At 45.9% G+C, this 25988-nt stretch overlaps 1 protein-coding gene across 1 annotated transcript in view; it reads left to right on the top strand.

The window, feature by feature from the left end:
• atrn (attractin) overlaps window positions 1–25988 on the top strand; it is a 471138-nt gene that overhangs the window by 299176 nt on the left and 145974 nt on the right. The window contains exons 25-26 of the mRNA XM_072497666.1: window positions 3684–3745; window positions 23916–23994. Of these exons, the coding sequence (XP_072353767.1) occupies window positions 3684–3745; window positions 23916–23994 (141 nt within the window). The remainder of the gene's footprint in view (window positions 1–3683; window positions 3746–23915; window positions 23995–25988) is intronic.

The following is a 25988-nucleotide window of genomic DNA, read 5'->3' as shown; positions in this document are numbered from 1 at the left end:
AGGTACACACTTGCTCTTACTGTGCACCGATAGTGGAGGGAGTGAATATTCAAGGTGGTGGACGGGGTGCCAATTAAATGGCTGCTTTGTCTTGGGTGTTGTCCAGCTTCTTGAGTGTTGACAGGGCTACATTAATCCAGGCATGTGGAGGGTATTCTATCACACTCCTCTCCTGTATCTTGTAGTTGGTTTGTGGCTTCAGGGAGTCAGAAGATTAGTTACTGAAGAGTTCCTTCCCCATGACCTTGTTGCCATAGTATTTAAATGGCTGTTGTAGTTGGGTTTCTGGTCAATGGTATCTCCCAGGATGTTGATGCTGTAGCATTCAGCAGTGGTAATGTTGTTAAACATGTTATGGGCCAGGGATTAGAGAACCCCAAAGTGTATCATGGAATTCCCCTGACCCACAACTTTTACTAGATTGTGGTATGGGGAGCACACGGCCCACTCTACAGGTGTGGTTCAGCAGAAATGGAAAAGTATTTTTTTAAAGCAAAACAATGTTTATTCTATGAACTCAAGTTAACCTTTTTAAAACATACAGTGAACATCTTCGCAACCATTAATTCAAATACAACCCCCAAAGATTACAACACTAAGTAATCCTTTAAGCTTTGCTTTTTAACATCCATTTTGCCAGAAGCACATCAGGTTAAAGTCACTACTGTTATTAGTTTTAAATCACCAGGCTCGATTTACAGTCTTTAGATTACAGAGAGCGATTCATACACCACCTGGCTGTGACTGCAGCTATCCAGCTCTGAAAACGAGACTAAAACACACCCTGCAGCCTGCTCAAAAACGAAAGTAAAAAGCTGACAGACAGCCCAGCTCCACCCACTCTCTGACACCACTGCAGTAATAAACACACATTTCTTAAACGCACTCTCAATACAGATATTTATATACATACCCATTTATAAACACCCATTTCTTAAAGGTACATTTCTTAAGTACCCATTTCTTAAAGGTACTCTCACATGACAAACATCAAGGGTAGATGGTTAGATTCTCTCTTGTTGGAGATCATTATGGGTAGGCATTTGTGTAGATTGAGTGTTACTTTGCCACTTAGCCCAGATCTGAATATTGTTTAGGCCTTTCTATATATGGACGTGGATTGAGGAATTGCAAATGGTGCTAAATACTGTGCAATCATCAGTGAACATCCCCACCTTACTTTTTGAAGGAGAAAAGCCCATTGATGAAGCAGCTAAAGATGGTTTTGCCTAGGACATTACTTTGCGGAACTCCAGTGAGGCTCTGGGCTGAGATGATTGGCCTCCAACAACCACAATCATCTTTCTTTGGGCCAAAAATGACTCTAACCAGTGTCGAGTTTCCCCCCCGGTTTAAATCAATTTTGCTAGGACTCCATGATGCTGCACTCAGTCAAGTGCGACCTTGATGTGAAGAGTAGTCACTCTCACATCCCTTCTGGAATTTATCTCTTTTGTCCCTGTTTGGGCCAAGGTTTAGAGGTGAGTGGCCCTGGCAGAGTGTAAACTGCATCAATGAGCAGGTTGCTGGTGAGTTGGTGTCACTTGCTCGCACTCTTGACGGCATCTTCCATCACTTTGATTGAGAGTAGACTGGGCGGTAATTGGCTGGATTGGATTTTTCCTCCTTTTGTCGACAGAACATACTAGGGCAGTTTTCAACGTTGTTAGGTAATTGTTAATGTTGTAGCTGTACTGGAACAGTTTAGCTCAGGCAGTGCCTAATTCTGGAGCACAAATCTTCAGAACTACTGTTGAGATGTTGTCAAGGCCCGGCACCGTTACTGTGTCCAGGGCCTTCATCCATTCCTTGATATGACGTGGAATGAGTTGAATTGATGCTGGGGCATTAGCGAGGCCGAGATGTATCATCCACCAGCTTGTACTTGAAGTGGGAGCTGGAATGGAAAGACCAAAGGATTGTTATTCTGCAAGTAAAATAATAGGCTCCTTGCATCTAAACCAGTTTTGTGGGGAGTTTTTTGTCCTCCGTTATGAAAGAGTTAAACCTTGTACTGCAGCACACTTATCAGGAAAGGAAACAGAAGGTTCATAGAAAGGCGTTGAATTTCCTGAAAGGAACAAATGCAATTTTTGTTATTCTGTCTCGCACTTAGCTTTTGAGAGTTTTATCGAGTGCGCCTGATAATTTTCCAGCCGGTCTTATCGCTACTTTTCACTTATCTCTCAACAGCATTTTAAAACTTCATTTGGGCTTCTAATGCAGTGCTTCAATTCAAGTTACAATATGTGTCACTGTCATTATCTTCATATTCATATTCTTCTGAATTACATGTCTTGTTGCTGCCCTTTGTGCTAGTTGTGCGATAATTGGGTGGTTGTTTTCTTGCAAAAGTTGTAAAGCAATTCGGGGCTGCACTTTTTTGGAACAGGAGAATGCTTAAAATCTTTTCTGTGAAGCAATGTTATGGATGTTGAAGAGGTAAGATCTGCGGTACATTTATACTCTATTCATAGGTTTGTTTTAAAGCACTGAAGCATTTTACTCAGTTAAATGTCATGCTTAACCATTTTCCACTGTATTAAATGCTCATACTGCAGTCTCTATTTATTTGAATTATTGTAATTGGAAATATGCAATATTATGTACCCAACTTACATTGAACTCTGACTGTCAGCTGCTGTTTTATGTATTTGTGTTCCAGATAGACAATAGTTTCAGAATGATTGGATTTTAATTCTGTCATGATTGTGCATCACTGTTGCATCTAATCATGGACATAACATTTGATGTTGTGGTCCTACTTGAATATTGAACAGTTCCACTTGTTTGATCAAACAGAGAGATACTTTGGAGAGAAAAGTGGGAATAGAGTCGTTCTCATAGGAGAGCTAATACAGCCACAATGGGGTGGAATGGCCTCCTATCTATAAATTTGTATAGTTCAATGGGAACTATTTCAAAAAGGCAGGAGATTAACATTATCACTATCTCACCATGTTAAATGATTTATGACATTAACAAAAATGTTGTGTAAGTATTTGAAAAGGTCAGTGGATGGCTACAGGCAAACGATCCATTTTATAGAAGAAAAGAATTTGCTAAATAGAAATTGTTATTCATTTAAAAGGAAGACTTCTGCCTAAGGGGTAGTGATCCTTACTGCGGACCAAATTGCATATTGAAAATACAGTGCACTTTTTGGATGCGACTGAACTCTCAATTGAATTGGTCAAGGGTGGCCATGTTTAATCCTCATGACTGACAGTTGTAGAAAAAATTAATTTAGCGTATTCCAGGTCTTTTTAACCCTTGATTATCTTTCATTTGTTTGACTCTGGGCAGGTGTAAGTTAATACTGTTAACATAGCAGCTTCAGAAACCATGAAAATATTCATTAATCGCAATCAACTTCTCCAAAAAATAGCACATTTTCACTGACCTTTCACCACCACCAGAAGTCACATTAAAGAGAAAACAGTGTTGTAGTCATATCCCCAACTCTCCAGCCCGGTTCATTGCTGGGAATGAGATCAGTGAAATTATCTTAATGTTACGTGGAGTCCTGATCATTATAATCCTAGAGTCTGTTCTTAGTCAGAGAGAGTACACTGAATTCAATTAACTGCAAAATTCAGTTAAGTACTATCTTTATGGTCATAACGTATTCCATTTATTTGTTAGCTTTATTTAAAATTTTGTGTATCCCTTTTTCTCTGTAGATTGCCTTTTCTCAGCACAGCAACTTCATGGACCTTGTGCAGTTCTTCGTCACGTTTTTCAGGTTAGTCATCTATATCTGATTTGTATAAAATGCCTTGCTGATTTTTAAAATCCGCAATCCATTTTCACTCAGCTGAATCAAAATGTACATGTTTGCAGAATTTTGTAATTATTGCTGATACTATTTGTCCTTTAGAAAGCAGTGCACAAGTTCAGCTGATAACCTGGAGTTGCCAAAACAGTATCTATTGTGCAGTGAAAGTGTTGAGTCGGTCGCAGTGTTCATTTCAAAGCACATTGATAAGTCCTCTACCACCAAACCAATGCAAATGTGTCAACATTCCACATTGTTAGTTTCTATAATAGTGGCTGCATCGTAAATTGAGCAGATGAACTCTGTGCTCAGCACCATCTAGAATTTAATATCTTTGGTGAAATACTATATTGTGTGATAGGTGTGTTTAAACCGCAACCTCTGGTTCACACTCACCCTGCAAATGTTGAGGGTCCAATTCTATTTGTGTTGATGTTTCAGTTTGGTTTGGTCCAGTTGAATTTTAATGGAGCTTTGCAAAGAATTGCCCTTGGCACTACAATCTTACTCGTGAATAGCTCGCAGTTAGAAACCCCCAACAAATTCTATCCACAAATTGAGGTGTATGCAAACTAGTAGCAGCTGTTTTTCAACTTCATATGTGGTCCATGCCGAATGTGGTCCATGCTGAATTACAAGCCAGCTGCTTAGCCCACTGTGCTAAGATGGGTAGGAATCTAAATTCTGAAGAAGACATAAGGAGTCTGCAAAGGAATATAGATAGGTTAAGTGATTGGGCAAAAATTTGGCAGATGGAATATAATGTGGGAAATGTGAATATGTCCACTTTGTTAGGAAGAATAGAAATTCAGCATATTATTTAAATAGGGAAAGATTGCAGAACTCTTCTCGGTGTCCTGGTACAGGAATTACAAAAGGTTATTATGTAGGGCAGCATGGTAGCATTGTGGGTAGCACAATTGCTTCACAGCTCCAGGGTCCCAGGTTCGATTCCGGCTTGGGTCACTGTCTGTGCGGAGTCTGCACATCCTCCCCGTGTGTGCGTGGGTTTCCTCCGGGTGCTCCGGTTTCCTCCCACAGTCCAAAGATGTGCAGGTTAGGTGGGATTGGCCATGATAAATTGCCCTTAGTGTCCAAAATTGCCCTTAGTGTTGGGTGGGGTTCCTGGATTATGGGGATAGGGTGGAGGTGTTGACCTTGGGTTGGGTGCTCTTTCCAAGAGTCGGTGCAGACTCGATGGGCCGAATGGCCTCCTTCTGCACTGTAAATTCTATGATCTATGATTAGGAAGGCAACTGGAATGTTGTCATTTATTGCAAGGGGAATAGAATATAGAAATAGGGATGTTTTGCTTCAGTTGGACAGGGCCCTGGTGAGACCGTATCTGGTGAACTGTGCAGGGTTTGGCCACTTTATTTAAGAAAATATATAAATGCATTAGAAACAGCTCAGAATTCACTCTTGGATTGCAGGAAGACGGGTTGGGCAGGTGGACAGATCAGTGGCAGGTGGAATTTAACCCTGAAAAGTGAGAGGTGATGAACAAAAGGGATTATTCGGTGAATGGGAGAACACGAGGAAACTCTGTGGAAGATAAGGGGACCGGGTTGAGGGGTGTAAGATTGAGGAGTATGGACAGTGTGGATAAGAAGCAGCTGTTCCCCTTAACGGAAGGGTCAGTATCAAGGGAGCAGGAGGTTTAGAGGGGATTTGAGGAAAATAAATTTCACCAGATGGTGGTAGGATTCTGGAATACACTATCTGGGAGGGTAGTAGAAATAGTAGAACCTCAACATTAAACAAGTACTTGGATGAGCACATGAAATGTCATAACACACAAGGCTACGTGCTAAGTGCCGCAAAGTGAGATTACTATAGATTTAATGGAGTTTTGTCAGTGTAGACGTAGAATCATAAAATGTCTACAGTGCAAAAGGAGCCCGTTCGGCCCACAGGTCTGTACCGATCCTCTGAAAGAGCACCCAACCTAAGCCTGCTCCCCCACCAGTAACCCTTTAACCCCACCTAATCTGATGGGCCGTAGGGTCTCTTCTGTACTGTATGCCTCTATGAATGATAGTTGGGGTGCAGGGTGTTATCTTATGAGGTAAGGTTGGGCAGGCTGGGCCTGTAACCTTTGGAGTTTAGAAAGATGAGAGATGATCTTATTGAAACAGATACGATCAAGAGGGGACTTGACACGGTTGATACTGATCAGATATTTCCCCTTGTAGGAGAGGCTATAAGTTAAGGACATGGTTTAAAAATAAGGAGATTCCCATTTAAGATGGGAGACTAGAATTTTTTTCTCTGAGGGTCATGAACCCTTAGAACTCTCTTTCCTAGTGAGTGTTCAAAGGAAGTGTCATTGAATATTTTAAAGTCAGAGGTAGATAGATTCTCAGCTAACAAGGGAATCAAAGGGGGTAGGTAAGAATATGGAATTGAGGCCACAATCAGATCAGCCATGATCTCATTGACTCATGGAGTGGCTCCTTGAGTGGCCAAATGGCCTCCTCATTTGTATGTTAACAAGGCTATGGCATAGTGGTACTGTTGCTGGACTAGCGATCGAGAGACTCAGGATAATGATCAGGGGACCCGGGTTCAAATCCCACCATGGCAGGTCATGGAATTTAACTCAGTAAAATATCTAGAATTAAAAGTCTAATGATGACCATGAAACATTGTTGATTGTTGTAAAAACCCATCTGGTTCACTAATGTCCTTTAGGGAAGGAAATGGCCTCACAAGCCACTCGGTTGTATTCGACCACTAAGAAAGCACAAAAAGGAATGAAATCTGACCACCTGGCATCGACCCAGGCACCGGAAATGACAACGGTAAACCCAGCCCTGCCGACCCTGCAAAGTCCTCCTTACTAACATCTTATGCCAAAGTTGGGAGAGGTCTCTCACAGACTAATTAAGCAACAGCCGATAGTCATACTCACAGAATCCTACCTTACAGACAATGTCGCAGACACTACTATCACCATTCCTGGGTATGTCCTGTCTCACTGGCAGGACTCTGGACCCCATGAAGTCATGGCTTCAGGTTAAAACCTGGGCAAGGAAACCTCCTGCCGATTACCACGATTCAGTCACCGTTAGCTGATGAATCAGTACTCGAGTATGGAAATTGGTAACTCATGTTACAGCTGCACAGAACCTTAGTTAGGCCACACTACCAAAAGAATGTGAAGGCTTTGGAGAGGGTACAGAAGAGATTTACTAAGATGTCTGGGATGGAGGGCATTGGCTAGGGGAGGTTGGATAAACTCGGTTTGTCCTTACTAGAATGGCAGAGGTTGAGGAGTGACCTGATAGAAGTCTACAAAATTTTGAGGGGCATGGGCAAAGTGGATAATCAGAAGCTTTTTCCCAGGGTGGAAAGTCAATTACTAGGGGAGATAGGTATACGGTGCAAGAGGCAAAGTTTAGAGATACATAGATACGTAGAAGATAGGAGCAGGAGGAGGCCTTTTGGCCCTTCGAGCCTGCTCCGCCATTCATCACGATCATGGCTGATCATCCAACTCAATAGCCTAATCCTGCTTTCTCCCCATAGCCTTTGATCCCATTCTCCCCAAGTGCTATATCCAGCTGCCTCTTGAATATATTCAAAGTTTTAGCATCAATGTGCGAGGAAAGTTTTTTTGCACAGAGGGTGGCGGGTGTCTGGAACTCACTGCCGGGGAGGTGGTGGAAGCAAGTATGATGGTGAAGTTTAAGGGTCATCTTGACAAATACATGAATAGAATGGGAATAGAGGGATGCGGACCCTGGAAGTATTGAAGGTTTTAGGGTAGACGGGCAGCATGGTCAGCACAGGCTTGGAGGGCCAAAGGGCCTGTTCCTATGCTGTACTTTTCTTTGTTCTGCCGAGGGCAGCAAGGGCTCAGAATATGCTATGGATGGGTGACGTCAATGTCCATTATCAAGAATGGCTTGGTAGTACCACCACAGACCGAGCTGCTCAGGTCCTAAAGGACATAGCTACTAGACTGGGACTGCAGCAGGTGGTGAGGGGACCAACAAGAGGAAAAACAGATTTGACCACCTCCTCCCCAAACTGCCTGCTGCAGATGCACCTGTCCATGACAGTATTGATAGAAGTGACCACCGTACAGTGCTTGTGGAGACAAAGTCCCGTCTTCACATTGTGGATACCCTCCATCATGTTGTGTGGCTCTACCACCGTGCTAAATAAGATAGACTTCGAAAAGATCGAGCAACTCCAGACTGGGCATCTATGAGGCGCTGTGGGCCATTAGTAGCAGCAGAATTGTATTCAACCACAATCTGCAACCTCATGGTCTGGCATACCCCTAGCCAAGCTGTTCCAGTACAGCTACAACAATAGCATCTACCCGGTAATGTGGAAAATGGCCCAGGTATGTCCTGTACACAAGAGACAGGACAAATACAACCCAGTCAATTACTGCCCTGTTAGTCTACTCTTCATCATCAACAAAGTGATGGAAGGAGTCATCGACAATGCTATCAAGTGGCACTGACTCGACAATAACCTGCTCATGGATGCTCAATTTGGGTTCTGCTAGGGTCACTCAGCTCCTGACCTCATTACAGCTTTGGTTCAAACATGGACAAAAGAGCTGAATGCCAGAGGTGAGGTGAGAGTGACAGCCCTTGACGCCAAGGCTGCATTTGACCGAATATGGCATTAAGGAGCCCTAGCTGGGAATTGGGGAAAACTCTCGGCTGGTTGAATTCATACCTGGCACAAAGGACGATTGTTGTGGTTGTTGGAGGTCAACCATCTCAGCTCCAGGATATCACTGCAGAAGTACCTCAGGGTAGTGTCCTGAGCCCAACCATCTTCAGCTGCTTCACCAATGACCTGCCTTCCATCATAAGGTCAGAAGTGGAGATCTTTGCAGTTGACTGCACAATGTTCAGCACCATTCGCGACTTCTCAGATACTGAAGCAGTCCATGTCCAAATGCAGCAAGACCTGGACAATATCCAGCCTTGGGCTGACAGGTGGCAAGTTACATTTGAGTCACACAAGTGCCAGGTAGTGACTACCTCCTACAAGAGAGGATCTAACCATAGCCTCATGACATTCCATGCCGTTACCATCGCTGAATTGGGTGGCACGGTAGCACAGTGTTTAGCACTGTGCGGCGTCTGCATGTTCTCCCTGTGTCTGCCATGATTTCCTTTGGCTGCTCTAGTTTCCTCCCACAAGTCCCGAAAAATATGTAATTTGACGTAATTTGGATGTTTTGAACTTCTCCCTCCGTGTACCCGAACAGGCGTGGAATGTGGTGACTATGGGCTTTTCAGTCTTCATTGCAGTGTTAATGTAAACCTATTTGTGACAATAAAGATCATTATTATTATTAAGAATCGCCCACAATCAACCTCCTGGGGGTTACCATTCGCAAAAACTGAACTGGACTAGCCACATTAATACTGTGGATACCAGGGCAGGTCAAAGGCAAGGAATCCTACGGCGAGCAACTGACCTCCTGACCCCTCAAAGCCTGTCCACCATCTACAAGCTAGAAGTCAGGAGTGTAATGGAATACTCTCCACTTGCCTGGATGAGTGCAGCTCCAACAACACTCGAGAAGCTCAACACCATCTAGGACACAGCAGCCCGCTTGATTGCCCTTCCTTTCACAAACATTCAAACCCTCCACCACCAATGAACAGCCTTGTGTACCATCCACAGGATGCACTGCATTAACTCACCAAGGTTCCTTCTACAGCACCTTCCAAACCCATGACCACTACCATAGAGAAACCAAGAGCAGCAGATATCCGGGAGGTTCCCTCCAAGTCACTCACCACCCTGACTTGGAAATATTGGATTGGATTTGTTTATTGTGACGTGTACCGAGGTACAGTGAAGAGTATTTTTCTGCGAGCAGCTCAACAGATCATTACGTACATGAAATAAAAAGGAAATAAAATAAAATACGTAGTAGGGCAACTGAAGGTACACAATGAAACTACATAAGCACCCCGGCATCGGATGAAGCACACGGGTGTAGTGTTAATGAGGTCAATCCATTAGAGGGTCATTTCGGAGTCTGGTAACAGCGGGGACGAAGCTGTTTTTGAGTCTGTTCGTGCGTGTTCTCAGACTTCTGTATCTCCTGCCTGATGGAAGAAGTTGGAAGAGTGAGTAAGCCGGGTGGGAGGGCACTTTGATTATACTGCCCGCTTTCCCCAGGCAGCGGGAGGTGTAGATGGAGTCAATGGATGGGAGGCAGGTTCGTGTGATGGACTGGGCGGTGTTCACGACTCTCTGAAGATCCTTGTGGACCTGGGCGGGGCAATTGCCATACCAGGCTGTGATGCAGCCGGATAAGATGCTTTCTATGGTGCATCTGTAAATGCTGGTAAGAGTTAATGTGGACATGTCGAGTTTCCTTAGTTTCCTGAGGAAATAAGGCGCTGTTGTGCTTTCTTGGTGGTAGCGTCGGCGTGGGTGGACCAGGACAGATTTTTGGAGATGTGCACCCCTAGGAATTTGAAACTGCTCACCATCTCCATCTCGGCCCCATTGATGCTGACAGGGGTATGTGCAGTACTTTGATTCCTGAAGTCAATGACCAGTTCTTTAGTCTTGCTGGCATTGAGGGAGAGATTGTTGTCGCTGCACCACTCCACTAGATTCTCTACCTACTTCCTGTATTCTGACTCATCGTTATTGGAGATCTGGCCCACTATGGTTGCATCGTCAGCAAACTTGTAGATGGAGTTGGACCAAATTTTTTTGTGTAGGGAGCAGGGTAAGGGGCTAAGTACGCAGCCTTGTGGGGCGCCGGTGTTGAGGACTATTGTAGAGGAGGTGTTGTTGTTCATTCTGACTGATTGTGGTCTGTTGGTCAGAAAGTCGAGGATCCAGTTGCAGAGTGAGGAGCCAAGTCCTAGGTTTTGGAGCTTTGATATGAGCTTGGCTGGGATTATAGTATTGAAGGCGGAGCTGTAGTCAATAAATAGGAGTCTGATGTAGGAGTCCTTGTTGTCGAGATGCTCTTGGGTTGAGTGTAGGGCGAGGGAAATGGCGCCTGCTGTGGACCGGTTGCGGCGGTATGCGAATTGCAGTGGATCAAGGCGTTCTGGGAGTATGGTGGTGATGTCTTCATTTTTATAAAAAAAAAATGTTATTCAAATTTTTCCAACAGAAATTTTTAACAAACAAACCCCCCCCCATAACAAAAAGAAGGAACACAAACACACCAATCAAAAATAATAAACTACTTTTACATTGGGTTTCTCCCGCATATATTAACCCCCGCATATGCCATTCAAAAGTACCCTTGGGTAACCCACCCAAATACCCCCCCGACTGAGACACCCCCCCCCCCCCCCCCCGGGTTGCTGCTGCTGCTGACCTCCTCCTAGCGCTCCGCGAGATAGTCTAGGAACGGTTGCCACCGCCTGAAGAACCCCTGCACAGACCCTCAAGGCAAACTTTATCCTCTCCAGCTTAATGAACCCTGTCATGTCATTTATCCAGGCTTCCACACTGGGGGGCTTCGCGTCTTTCCATAATAGCAAGATCCTCCGCCGGGCTACCAGGGACGCAAAGGCCAGAATACCGGCCTCTTTCGCCTCCTGCGCTCCCGGTTCGTCCGTTATCCCAAATAATGCCAATCCCCAGCTCGGCTTGACCTGGACTTTCACCAACTTGGACATAGTCCTCGTGAAACCCCTTCAGAACCCATCCAGTGCCGGGCACGACCAGAACATGTGGACGTGATTCGCCGGGCTTCCCGAGCACTTCCCACATCTGTTCTCCATCCCAAAGAACCTACTCAACCTCGCCCCTGTCATATGCGCTCTGTGAGTAACATTAAATTGTATTAAGCTGAGCCTGGCACAAGAGGAAGAGTTAACCCTACTCAGGGCATCAGCCCCCAGACCCTCATCAATCTCCTCCCCAAGCTCCTCCTCCCACTTGACCTTTAGCTCCTCTACCGAAGCTGCCTCCTCTTCTTTCATCTCTTGATAGATTGCTGAAACCTTGCCTTCTCCGACCCATACACCCGAAATCACCCTGTCCTGAATCCTCTGTGCCGGGAGCAACGGGAATTCCCTCACCTGCTGCCTCACAAACGCCCTCACCTGCATATACCTGAACGCATTTCCCGGGGGTAGCCCAAACTTCTCCTCCAGCGCCCCTAGGCTCGCAAACGTCCCATCTATAAACAGATCCCCCATTCCTCTGATCCCTGCCCGATGCCAGCTCCGAAACCCCCCATCCATCCCTCCCGGGACGAACCGATGGTTCTCCTGAATCGGGGACCAAACCGAGGGTCCCATCTCGCCTCTATGCCGTCTCCACTGCCCCCAGATCTTCAACGTTGCCGCCACCACCAGACTCGTGGTGTACCATGTCGGCAAGAGCGGCAGCGGTGCCGTCACCAGCGCCCTCAGGCTTGTGCCCCTGCAGGACGCCATCGCCAACCTCTTCCACGCCGCCCCCTCTCCCTCTATTACTCACTTACGGATCATCGCCACGTTGGCTGCCCAATAGTAGCCGCACAGATTCAGCAGTGCCAGCCCTCCCTGTCCCTGCTACGCTCCAGAAACACCCTCTTTACCCTCGGGGTCTTATTTGCCCACACGAAACTCATGAAAATCCTACCTACCCGTTTGAAAAAGGCCTTGGGAATCATAATGGGAAGGCACTGGAACACAAAGAAAAACCTCAGGAGGACCATCATTTGAACCGACTGTACCCTGCCCGCTAGCGAGAGTGGCAGTACATCCCACTCTCTCAAACGGGTAGGTAGGATTTTCATGAGTTTCGTGTTTTTGAAATCCTCCTCCATCTGCTCCACCAACCGCGTCAAATTGAGCTTGTGCAGGGCCCCCCAGCTCCCAGCCATCTGGATCCCCAAGTACCAAAAGCTCCTTTCCGCCACCTTCAATGGTAGGTCGTCTATCCCCCTTCCCTGGTCCCCTGGATGCACCACAAAGGGCTCACTTTTCCCTACGTTGAGCTTATAGCCCGAGAAGTCCCCAAACTCCCTTAGGATCCGCATGACCTCCACTGGATCTGCCACATACAGCAACAGGACATCCGCATACAGCGACACCCAATGTTCCTCTCCCCCTCGGACCAACCCCCTCCATTTCCTGGACTCCCTTAGTGCCATGGCCAAAGGCTCAATTGCCAATGCAAACAACAAGGGGGACAGGGGGCACCCCTGCCTCGTCCCTAGGTACAGCCGAAAGTACTCCGACCTCCGCCGATTCGTAGCCACACTCTCCACCGGGGCTCTATATAGGAGCCTGACCCAACTGATAAACCCCTCCCCAAACCTCCGCAACACTTCCCACAGATATTCCCACTCCACCCGGTCGAAGGCCTTGTCCGCGTCCATAGCTGCCACTACCTCCACCTCTCCCTCCACCGATGGCATCATAATCACGTTGAGGAGCCTCCGCACATTAGTGTTTAGCTGCCTGCCCTTTACAAATCCCGTCTGGTCCTCATGAATCACCCCAGGGACACGGTCCTCAATTCTCGTAGCCAGCACTTTTGCCAGCAACTTAGCATCCACATTAAGGAGCAAGGTCGGTCTATATGACCCACATTGCAGTGGGTCCTTCTCCCGCTTCAGAATCAGCGAGATCAGCGCCCCGGACATTGTCGGGGGCAGGGTCCCCCTCTCCCTTGCCTCATTGAAAGTCCTCACTAATAACGGCCTAGCAGGTCCACATATTTCCTATAAAACTCGACCGGGAACCCACCTGGCCCCGGGGCCTTCCCCGCCTGCATGTTCCCCAATCCTTTAACCAGCTCCTCCAACCCAATTGGCGCCCCTAAATCAGCCACCTCCTGCTCCTCCACCCTCGGGAACCTCAGTTGATCCAAAAATCGTTGCATCCCCTCTTCCCCCGCTGGGGGCTCAGATCTGTACAGCTCCTCATAGAAGTCCTTAAATAGCTCATTTACCCTCACCGCACTCCGCACCGTATTCCCCCTGCTATCCTTAACTGCACCTATCTCCCTCGCTGCCACCCTCTTACGGAGCTGGTGTGCCAGCATCCGGCTCGCCTTCTCCCCATACTCGTACGTCGCCCCCTGTGCTTTCCTCCACTGTGCCTCTGCTTTCCCTGTGGTCAACAGGTCAAACTCTGACTGGAGGCTTCGCCGCTCCATAAGCAGTCCCTCCTCTGGGGCCTCTGCATATCTCCTGTCCACCCTTAAGATCTCCCCCACCAACCTCTCCCTCTCCCTGCCCTCTCCCTTCTCCCTGTGGGCCCTAATGAAGATTAACTCTCCCCTGACCACCGCCTTCAACGCCTCCCAGACTACCCCCACCTGCACCCCTCTGTTGTCATTGGCCTTCCAAGTATCTCTCAATGCACTCCCGCACACCACCTCATCCGCCAGTAATCCCACATCAAGACGCCACAGCGGGTGCTGGTCCCTCTCCTCTCCTAACTCCAGCTCCACCCAGTGCGGGGCGTGGTCCGAGATGGCTATGGCCAAATACTCCGTTTCTTCCACTTTCGGGATTAGCGCCCTACTCAAAAGAAAAAAAACTATCCGGGAGTAGGCTCTGTGTACATGGGAAAAGAATGAGAATTCCCTGGCCAGGGGCCTAGCAAACCTCCATGGATCCACTCCCCCCATCTGGTCCATAAACCCCCTAAGCACCTTGGCCGCAGCTGGCCTCTTCCCCGTCTTGGATCTGGAGCGATCTAATGCTGGATCCAGCACAGTGTTGAAATCCCCCCCTCCCCATTATCAAGCTTCCTGCCTCCAGGTCCGGAATCCGACCCAGCATGCGCTTCATAAAACCGGCATCATCCCAGTTCGGGGTGTATACGTTTACCAGTACCACCCACACCCCCTGCAACCTACCGCTCACCATAACGTATCGACCTCCATTATCCACTACAATATTCTTGGCCTCAAACGACACCTCCTTCCCCACCAGTATTGCAACCCCTCTTATCTTCGCATCCAGCCCCGAATGGAATACCTGTCCTCCCCATCCCTTTCTCAACCTGACCTGGTCTGCCACCTTCAAATGTGTCTCCTGAAGCATGACCACGTCTGCCATCAGTCCCTTTAAGTGCGCGAACACTCGGGCCCTCTTAACCGGCCCTTTTCTAGGCCAGTCACGTGCCCGCGCCTCCCGAACCCTCCAGTCCCCCAGACGGCGGACCCCCGCCCCAACCACCTCTCCTATTTCCAGTTCCCCATTGACCAATGCAGCACCAACCCTATCCCCCCCCCCCTCCCCCTCCCCCCCACGCTAGATCCATATCTAGCTCTTTTGCTCCCCCCATAACACTCCCGTAAGTCTGCTGACCCCGGCCTCTCCCGCCTTCCCATCGACCCCCCCAGTGTGGAAATCCTCCCTCCCCCTCCTCCCTAGCAGTCAGTGTGCGCTCCTCCGACCCCCACCGCCGTCCTTCCCTAGTGCGGGAAAAAGCCCGCGCTTTCCTGAGCCGGCCCTGCCCCCTCTGGCGCAGCTCCTTTTGCGGCCTTATCACAATTCCCCCATCCCCAGGCCTCCCCTCCCTCCAACACCGGCGCCCACACTCTCCCACAGTCTCCCCATCAAACCCTTTCATCCATCCCCATCCAGCACCCAACCAAGGGAACATTCCCTAGACGTAGTTAAAACCATATATACAGCAGACATCCCCCCCCACAACCACAGACCCTCAATTTGAGTCCAACTTTTCAGTCTGTATAAAGCTCCAAGCCTCCTCAGGCTTTTCGAAATAGTGGTGCCGATCCTGGAATGTGACCCACAATCGCGCTGGCTGCAGCTTACCGAACTTCACCCCCTTCCGATGGAGCACCGCCTTGGCCCGATTAAAGCCAGCTCTCTTCTTGGTCACCTCTGCACTCCAGTCCTGGTAGATTCGGATCTCCGTGTTCTCCCAACTGCTGCTCCGCTCTTTCTTGGCTCATCTCAAGACACACTCTCTATCCATAAAGCGGTGGAACCTCACCACTACAGCCCTTGGCGGCTCGTTGGCCTTGGGTCTCCTTGCCAGGACCCGATGAGCCCCATCTAGCTCCAGGGTGCTCGGGAAGGCTCCCGCACCCATCAGCGAATTGAGCATCGTGCCCACATATGCCCCGGTACCGGGCCCCTCAACTCCTTCAGGGAGACCCAGAATCCGAAGATTCTTCCTCCTCCTCTTCTCCAGGTCCTCAAATCTTTCCGCCCACCTCTTGTGCAGCGCCTCGTGTGCCTCCACCTTCACCGCCAGGCCCAAGATCTCATCCTCGTTCTCCGAGGCTTTCTGCCGCACCTCCCGGATTGCCGCCCCCTGGGCCCTCTGGGTCTCCACTAGCTTCTCAATCGCCACCTTCATTGGCGCCAACATTTCTGTCTTCAGCTCCTCAAAGCAGTGTTTAATAAACTCCTGCTGCTCCTGCGACCACTGCGCCCATGCTGCTTGGTCTCCACCTGCCGCCATCTTGCTTTTTCTCCCTCTCACTTTTCGCTGCTCCAAGAACCCTTTTTTCACCACGCCACTCCTGGTCCACTGTCGGGGGGACCTTGCTGTCACCTTCCCACACTGGAAGCCGTCGAACAAGTGCCGTTGGGGCCCCTCTAGAGAGCCCTAAAGTCCGTTCCCGGCGGGAGCTGCCGAACTTGCGACCTATTCAGGCATGGTCGCAACCGGAAGTCCGAGGTGATGCCTTCATGACCAACCTCTCGAAGCACTTCATTACGACTGAAGTCAGGGCCACCGGACGGTAGTCATTGAGGCACGTTGCCTGGTTCTTCTTTGGCAATGGTATGATGGTGGTCTTCTTGAAGCAGGTGGGGATCGCGGAGTGGAGTAGGGACAGGTTAAAGATGTCCGCGAACATCTCTGCCAGCTGGTCTGCGCAGGCTCTGAGTGTGCGACCAGGGATCCCGTCCGGGCCCGTCGCCTTCCGAGGGTTCACTTTCAGGAAGGCCGATCTGACTTGGGAAGCTGTGATGGTGGGTATGGGTGAGTTATGGGCTGCTGGGGCACTCGACAGCGGATTGTTGGTTTCCTGCTCGAACCGAGCATAGAATGCATTGAGTTCATCGGGGAGGGGTGTACTGCTGCCGGAGATACTGCGTGGCTTCGCTTTGTAACCCGCAATGTTGTTTAGTCCTTGCCGCAACTGCCGAGAGTCTGTCTGTGATTCTAGCTTGGTTTGATATTCTCTCTTGGCATCTCGGATGGCTTTGCGGAGGTCGCACCTGGATTTCTTGTATAGGTCAGGGACGTCTGACTTGAACGCTTCCGATCTGTCCTTCACCATTGTATATATCACCGTTCCTTCACTGTCGCTGGGGTAACGTCCTGGAACTCCCTCCCTAACAGCATAGTGGGTGTGCCTACACCTGACGGACTGCAGTGGTTCAAGAAGGCAACTCACCACAACCTTCTGAAGAGTAACGAGGGATGTGCAACAAATGCTGGCCTAACCAGCGACCCTCACATCCTGTAAATAAATTTAAAAAACAAGGACTAACTAAACAGTAACTTACAACAAGCTTTCTATGCTTAGTGTCGGTGTGACTTCAAGCAAAGAGTTTAGTTTTGCATATTGTAGAGCTGCGGAAACTACCATAGTATATTTTTTTCTGCAATGATGCACAAAATGTTTATCATAAAGTAAGAATCTACTATGACTATCCCCCATTCCCGAGTCTTGAGTTATCGTCAAATGAGTGGGTAGACAGATCACAGTAATCTTTTGGTGATGTACAGCTAATGTACTGAAGATTGTTCAAGGTGGTATGTCATTTGGAGATTGTGAAGCAGAATGATGTATGAAGATAATGGCTCACAAGTGTTTTTAAGCTGCTGCAGTAGTGATGTGGGGTGGGGGTTGCAGGAACATGTTTATGAGGTGAAGATGTCAGAACTTCAACTCCTGTTGAGTTATTTTAGCCGAGCAAAAAGAGGTCAAAGCAATTCGAAGAGTTTCAGATAAGCCTTTGTGTAGTTACAGTGAATATTTTCATCACCATCTTTGAAAATTGCTTAGATCGATAGCCTGGAAAATAATGCTGAGGTCAAGCTGTAGCAGGATAGACTGGCTGATACCAAAAGGTTAAACACAGGGGAGACACAACTGTAGTGTACCATGTACTTGTCACTATTCTGCAGACTGATTGGAAAGTTTGACATTCTGAAATAATGCAGACATGTAAAATTGGGGATCTTTGCTGGTCCAGCCAAGAAGGAAAGCTGACACTTGTCATATTTAAGTGATTCCACTGATTGTGAGTCCTTGCAGCACTTTAAGCAGAGCTCAGAATGATGTCCTTCTGTAGCATTGCACCATTTATAAATATTGAGAATGTACACCGAAATTGGTTTGAGGTTTCGAGCCTGTAGGAGGTAGAAAATCTGAAGGAATGAATATGGCAATAGTGAAAGGCTCAGAAAAATGAGCGAGAGTAAGCAATAAATCCTGATTTTTATATTGCTGAGGGAAGAGGGGAGAATGTATTTGAATTCAGGATGAAGAGGAAGGAGTTTACATAACTAATAAAAATGTAGATGAAATCTCAAGCAGAAAGGTTGCTTTATCATTCAGCGCCAGTCATGTCCACAAGAAGGTGCTCTCCACAAGTAAATCTCATGAAATACGCTAGGTATCAGAACTGAAGCGAAGTACCTCTGAAGAGTGAGATTTCTGTTCTTCCAGGTTCAGGCTTTATGGCAGGGACGTCAAAAGAATTCTTACTTTTAATAGAGCTGTCATTTTTCAGTAGGTGCAGGAGAGAAATGGGACTTAGTGAACTGGCTTGGCATCAGCTGTGACAAACAGCTTTCATTTACTTTTGAGTCTGTGTGGCTTTTGAAAGAATAGTGTTTTCATTTAAAACTGTCCATACCCACTTCAGTCTGTAGTTTGTCAGGTGACAGTTACAGATTTTCTCCCCCTCGAGAGTGAAAGTGCAAAATAAGGAAAGAAACGTCCCTAGCAATATCTTGTGGTGCATGATTGAATGTTATTGGACATCTCAAAATGATCAAAGCAGTCCTGAGCAAAGGTTGTCTTGTGCCTGTCACCACATTCCAATGGCTCAATGCTCAGATTGTCTTTCCTGATGTAGTCCTGGAATTCTCTTGGCTCGTTTGATCAGGTTTGAGGATTCTATTGCCATTCCAGTGGTACATTATTCTTGCAAATCCCTTCTGCTTCTCATTGCTCCATGTCAGGGTGTTCTGCTCTTGATCAAGCATGCTTTCACAAAAACTAAATAGTAGATGCAAAATAAGCTCACGTCTATCTTCACATCTGTCTGACTTTCCTGTCGGAAGACATATTAACCTCTTGGTCCTTGGAGACGCACAGTTTTCAAAGAGACAAAGGGAAATAACTAATTTATTTTTTTCTCAGATGAGCATTGGGAGGCAGGCTACTGTAGCCTTGTTGCAACTCATCAGTATAAGATGTTAGGATAGCAGACCAGACCCCAACATTTGTTAAGATTCCGGACGAGAACGCCAAACATTAAAAATATAAAAAAATTTAAAGTGAGGAAAGGTGGCGATGACTCTCACCAATCGGTATCTTTTATTTTAAAACAAACTTTAATTTAAATACAGAATTAATCACCTTAAGATCAAAGAAGAATAGCTTAGCAATTATCAGTTAAACAGTTCTTAAATACTAGAAAAAACTTAACTCATCATCTATACCTGCTACTTATTCCAATTAAGCAATCCAATATAGTTCAAATGTCACTTATAAATAAAGTTAATAAAACGGGTTTATTTGCTTAGCTGTGCAGAGACATTCGGAGAGTGTTCCTTTCAACAGCAGATCCAACGCACTCACCTCACAGCATATGACAAAACTGTTGTTCACCTTAAAATCCTAAAACAGACTGTAAAACTACAGACAGACCTGGCTTCTCCCATTAATTGCATCATCAGGGAATCACTAGCAAACACCGCACGATTCCATTAGCCCTTTATCTGTAACCAAGTAAGTGGTTAAAATCAATAATTACCTCTTTTACGACTCCTTAATTACAGCTTTAGCAGACGCACAGTCTGGGTATCATAACCTAGGTTCTTTAATAGTATTACAGCAACAAATATATACTTTAACCCAGACTTCTAAAAACATTACTGCAACAGATATAAAATATAATGTATAACAATTTTGACAGTCATCACAATGATGACAACTTTAGGGGCATTCAGGTACATTAATCATAACATAGTGTAAGCATTATTGGTTAGAATGCGTTAGCTTATGGGTTGCATTGCAGAAAGCCTTGGGAGTATTTTTATGGACGTGCCCTGCGTTTGATAAGATGCCGCACAGTAGGTTCACAAGGTTAGATCGCATGGGATTAGGGGTCATTTATTAGCTTAGATAGAAGACTAGCTGACGGACAAAAGACAGAGTCGGGATAAATGGGTCCGTTTCTGGATGACAAGATGTTACTAGCAGGGTGCCACAAGGTTCGGTCCTTGGGCCCTATTCTATTGCCAAATTTGCAGACGACACAAAAACAGGTGGTATAGTAAGCTGCAACGAGGAATAAACCTTTTGAATGGTTATAGATAGGTTAGGAGTGTGGGCCAAAATGTGGCAGATGGAGTTCATCGTGGGTAAGTGTGAGGTCATGCATTTTGGTCAGAAAAATGGGCAGGCAACTTATTATCTAAATGGGGAGAGACTTTGGGATGCTCCATTGCGGGGGGTATCTGGGAGTACTCGTTCATGAGTCAAATAAAACGAGCATGCAGGTACAGCAGATAATAAAGAAAGTGAATGGAATGTTGGCATTTGTAGCTAAAGGAATAAAGTATAATTATGTTATCGTTCTCTTTATTATTATCATAAGTAGGCTAACATTAACACTGTAATGAAGTTACTGTGAAAAGCCCCTAATCACAACACTCCGGTGCCTGTTCGGGTACACTGAGGGGGAATTAAGAATGTCCAATTTACGTAACAGCACATCTTTTGGGACTTGTGGGAGGAAACCGGAGCACCCGAAGGAAACCCACGCAGCCATGGGGATATCGTGCAGACTCCGCACAGTGACCCAAACCAGGAATCACACTTGGGACCCTGGTGCTGTGAAGCAACAGTGCTAACCACTGTGCTACCTTGCCGCTCATAGCATATAACTCATCTGCAAATTTCGATGCGTAATAATGCTCCAGCCGGTTTTGAACCAGGACCTGTCGCGTGTGAGGTGAACGTAATGACCACTGCACTACCAGCGACATTTTAACCGAAACAGTGGAGACCAAATTCACCGATTGTTCCAAAAGTTGTTCAGGAAGCCGAACGTTAACCACAGGCCCGGGGTTGTGGGGGGAGGCATTATTGAGACCACATCTTGAGTATTGTGCACAGTTTTGGTCCCCTTATTTGAGGAAAGATGTGCTGGCATTGGAGGCGGTTCACTAGGTTGATTCCAAGATATGAGGTTTGTCTTATGAAGAGAAATTGAACAGTTTAGGCCTATACCCTTGCGTTTAGAAGAATGAGGGGAGATCAAATTGAGGTACACAAGATGATAAGTAGATGTGGAGTAGATGCTTCCTCTTGTGGGGCATTCTAGAACAAGAGGTCATAGTCTTAGGATAAGAGGTAGCAAATTTAAAACTGAGTTGAGGATCTATGGAATTCCCTACTGCAGAGTGCTGTGGATGTTGGGACAGTAAGCAAATCTGAGGAGGAGTTGGACAGATGTTTAATTGATAATGGGTTGAAGAGTTATGGAGAATAGCAGGACAGTGGAATTAAGGCCATGATGGGATCAGCCATGCTCGAATGGCAGAGCAGACTCGAAGGGCTAACTGACCTAATCCTGCTCCTATGTCTTATGAAAATACCTGAGATCTCTGGATCTGGATTAACCCACTATTGTTTTTGCCATGGAAGCAGATTATGGTGATGAAGCAGAAGGCAGTGGCATATATTATCATTGGCTAATAATCCAGAGACCCGGGGGTATACTCTGGGCCCTGGATTTGAATCCCACCATGGCAAATTGTGAAATCAGTAAAAATCTGGAATTAAAAGTCTAATGATGAGCATGAAACCATTGCCGATTGTTGTAAAAACCCATCTGGTTCACTAATGTCCTTCAGGAAGGAGGTCTACCATCCTAATCCTTACCGTCTTGCCCACATGTGACTCCAGACCCATACAGCGATGTGGTTGACTCTTAATTGCCCCCCCCATTGAAATGGCCTAGCAAGCCGCTCAGTTCAAGGGCAAATAGAGATGGGCAACAAATACTGGCCCAGCCAGTGATGCCCACATCCCAAGAACAAATTTTTAGGAACTAGATTGCTCATTCCTAGTGATGGGCTTCCCATAATGATGGGTGGGGATTGCAAGATGTAAGAAATGTGACAGATGTTTTTTTTAAATTCAAAGTACCCAATGTTTTTTTCCAATTAAGGGTCAATTTAGCATGGCCAATTGACCCAACCTGCACAACTTTTTGGGTTGTGGGGGTGAGACCCATGAAGGCACGGGGAGAATGTGCAAACTCTGTATGGACAGTGACCCGGGGCTGGGATCGAACCCGGGTCCTCGGTGCCATGAAGCTGCAGTGCTAACCACTGAGCCACCGTGCCGCCCACGTGCGAGAATGGTGTGTGACGTGAAAGTGAGGTGATTGGGTCTGTCTCTCTCTCTCTCTCTCTCTCTCTCTCTTCCTCCTCCCCTCTTCTCCCCCCCCCCCCCCCCGTCCCAAACCCAGCCCCAACATTGTTACACATGGCCTTCTTAGTGATGCCACAAGGGAGGGATTTGACTGTTGCAATAACCTTGGTGATCCAATTTATTTGGCCCAGATCCATTCCTACTTCATTGAAGCTGACTTTCTCTCAGTTAATTATTCTTACTCTAGATTTTTGTTTGTCCTTTCCCATAGACAACATAAACCGAGACAAGATACCATCCTGCTTACAATTTGTAATACAGCATTATTTTAATTTGTCGGGGGACACAGATAAAGTGCAGGCTGACCTAACTGTATATTTTAGGAGAAAAGCAAGGCACTAAGTTGTGTTGACGTTAACAATGTCATCCTCAGAAAGTAATAGTAGGACCGTGGAAATGAAAAGAGCGTGAGATTTGCATTCGTATACCCTGTCACAACTCACAATGTCCTGAGAATATGCATTGCCTGAGAATATGGTGGAGATGCATTCAAAAGGGGATTAGAAAGGAACAAAATGCAGTGTTATGGGGAATGGCGCTTGAAGTAAATTGCTCATTCAGAGAACGGATGCAGACAAGATGGGCCGAATAGCCTACTTTTCCATTGAAACGCTGCAGCGACTTGTAAGATGTACATTCGGCTCAAAGCGTGTGATTTGTCTAACTATTCTCTGCTTTGAAAAATGTCCCCTGGTTCTGTTTCAGTTAGCTTATGTGCCTTAGTTCCCACGTTTGCTGAACCATATTGAAATTCCACGTAATCATACAAACATTCCATATTTATTCTGTGCTTTGGTTGCACTCCATTAATAGAACTTTGACAATTGTATTTTCAAAGAAGCATGAGAAGGTTTAACTTTCATGTTCAAAAATGTCATGAACCGCATAGTACTTGGTGAGTGCGAACGAGGAGGTTTTGGCTACTCATCTGCCTGCTCCGAATGGCATTTGTTTGATGTCCACTTAATTTACAGAGTACCACTCAGGTTGAAAAGCTTATTGAGTGCCAAAAATAAGACATGAAGTGAAGCAATAAGAGTATGAACGTAGGATAAAGCAATTAACTCGCATTTTTCGTAAACTAATTGCAAGCTTGTAATAGCAGGGAGTTCAGATATCACATTTTATCACAGTTACCAAATCACTAAAGGACTACATGAGTCATTTGGGGCAGCCAGCTACTGCCAGAATTGAGTCATGATGAGCTTATATATTCATGAAATGTGGGTGTTGCTGGCTGGGCCAAGATTTAATGCCCATCCCTGCAAGTAGACTTGGAGTGTCATCTAGGCCAGACCAGGTAAGGGTGTCAGAGCAGGCTCAAGAGGCTGAGTGGCCTACTCGTGTTCTAATTCTGCAAGTTTCTATGTAAGTCAATTAAGCTGATATTTCCTTTTTTTTTCTGACTATGTCTAATTCAGTACATTAAACTGCCTGCCAGTGTAATATGTATGAACATATTTCTCAAAGTTGACTGTTTATTTTGCAAAAACATGTTTTGCAGTTGTTTTCTGTCATTACTGTTGGTGGCTGCTGTGGTGTGGAAGATTAAACAAAGCTGCTGGGCATCGAGGCGGAGAGAGGTAAGCTTGTATTCACAGAGATACCAACCGACTATCCCTCACTCCTCCACCACTAATCTACACCTGTATATTTGTCCTTAAACTATCATAAGTTGAGGCTTACTTCTATTCAATATGAGATTAAGCATTGAACTATCTTATCTCCAAGAGTAGTTGTGGCATTTAAATGCGATGTGTCTATATTTTGGGCAGATTTCAACAGTTCATGCTGAAATAGATCTTTGTTCCATTAGGTGCCAGGTTAATCAGTCAGTGCAACAGATGCAAAAATATGCAGATTTGATAACTAATAGTGACCATCAAAACTGTTACAGTAATGCTTTGGGAGGTTTTTATTGTCTCAGTCTTTGGTTTTAATGTGCGCAAATAACGCATTTCCTTGATAAGTCCTTCTTCGTGCTGAAACATTTGTGTTAAATTGCTTAATCTGGCCACTAATAAAGAAATAAGTTTTCTGTGGTAATGTCTTATTACTGCTGAACCAATAGAATAAAATAAATGGATTTGTGTGGTTTTGTGAACGGATAATGATGTGATTAAAACCATGAAGCCCATGAACAATTCCTCCAGTGGGACTTTAACTTGAGCAAAGATCTTTAAGTGTGACATGAGCTGCAATATTTGGATAATGCATTGATGAAATATGATAAATGGTGCCGCCATTACAGCAAGTGGACTTTATTTAAGGTTTCTTCAGGTACTTTCCTTACTGCTGCCTTCCTAAAGGCAACAACTTACAGTTGAGTGTGGCTTCATGTGGCACTGCAAACTTCATGTCTTTGCCCAAGTGCTGTATCTTCATGTGTGAGTCAGAATGGTGAGTATTGTCATATTTGGCCATAGACACCATGACACATCAGCCCATTGGTCCTCTCTTGTTGTCCTCTACAGTTACTTCAGTCTTGTGTTGCTGTGTTTTTCCCCTCTTTGTCCCAGGAATGCCAAAACAAATTGCATTGCAAAAGATTGGCCAACAATGCAAAATCTGGATTGACCACATTGCTATAGGTTTCATTGCTATTCCAAAATAGAACATTTATTGAGAGGTGATCAGGCCTGGGTTATAACTTTACATGCTAGGAATTTCTTCCCAGGACTAAACTGGTATTTAATATTGCAACAATACGTTATCTGAGCATGGCCTCCAAAACTCAGCAGTGGTTTTCAGACTAGACATGGCAGCACAAATGAAATATTGCAGGTAGTTTGGATTTCTTGCATGCCTTTGGTCTTGTTATGGGAAACTGAAGTATAGACAACACTTCACATTATCGTAGGTTTAGCTTACTGAGCACTGCAAGGTTAGATGTGTATTTGATCTTTGTGCTTTGCTTTTCTGTACGAATATAACTTTAGGTGTTTCTCTTGTCTATCTATTCAGTGTGGATTACTAAAACTCGGTGGTATTACATAATGAAAAGTTACCCGAGAGGAGCACTGGTGAGAAGTTACAAGGCTGTCTGCAAAATAACTACTTTCGCGTTTTGTTCTAAATTTTCACCTACCAATTTCTCAAGTCATTTGAAGTGAAAGCCACAAGTCAGCAATGCTGCTGTTTGAGACCTATATCGTGGCCATTTTATATAAGAATTTTCAGAAACAAGAAATGCATGGAGAAAATTGAGTAACTTTTATCACTTTTGCATAAATATTTAATGCTGAAGAGTGATGATAGTAATATGGTGCTTGTGTTTTCATGAGTTACTGAAGAGAAAGGTTGTTGGGGCAGGTTGTTGAGGATAAGGTCAAGTATGTTTTTCCCTCTTGATTCCCTCATCGCCTGTCACAGATTCAGTCGAGCAACTATGTCCTTTTGGGCTTGATCTGTAATGGAGTTACTGAGCCACTTGGTGATGGACATTTAAGTCCCCAAGCCAGAGTACATTCTGTGCCCTTGCCACCCTCAATGCTTCCTCCAAGTGGTGTTCAACATGGAAGGATAATCAGCAGGAGGTTTCCTTGTCCATGTTTGACCTGCTGCCATGAGACTTGAT

The sequence above is a fragment of the Scyliorhinus torazame genome, chromosome 3 (genome assembly GCF_047496885.1).
Source record: "Scyliorhinus torazame isolate Kashiwa2021f chromosome 3, sScyTor2.1, whole genome shotgun sequence".
Classification (NCBI taxonomy): Eukaryota; Metazoa; Chordata; class Chondrichthyes; order Carcharhiniformes; family Scyliorhinidae; genus Scyliorhinus; species Scyliorhinus torazame.
The sequence above is the reverse complement of the archived record's forward strand: the minus strand, read 5'-3'. Positions and strand labels throughout refer to the sequence as shown.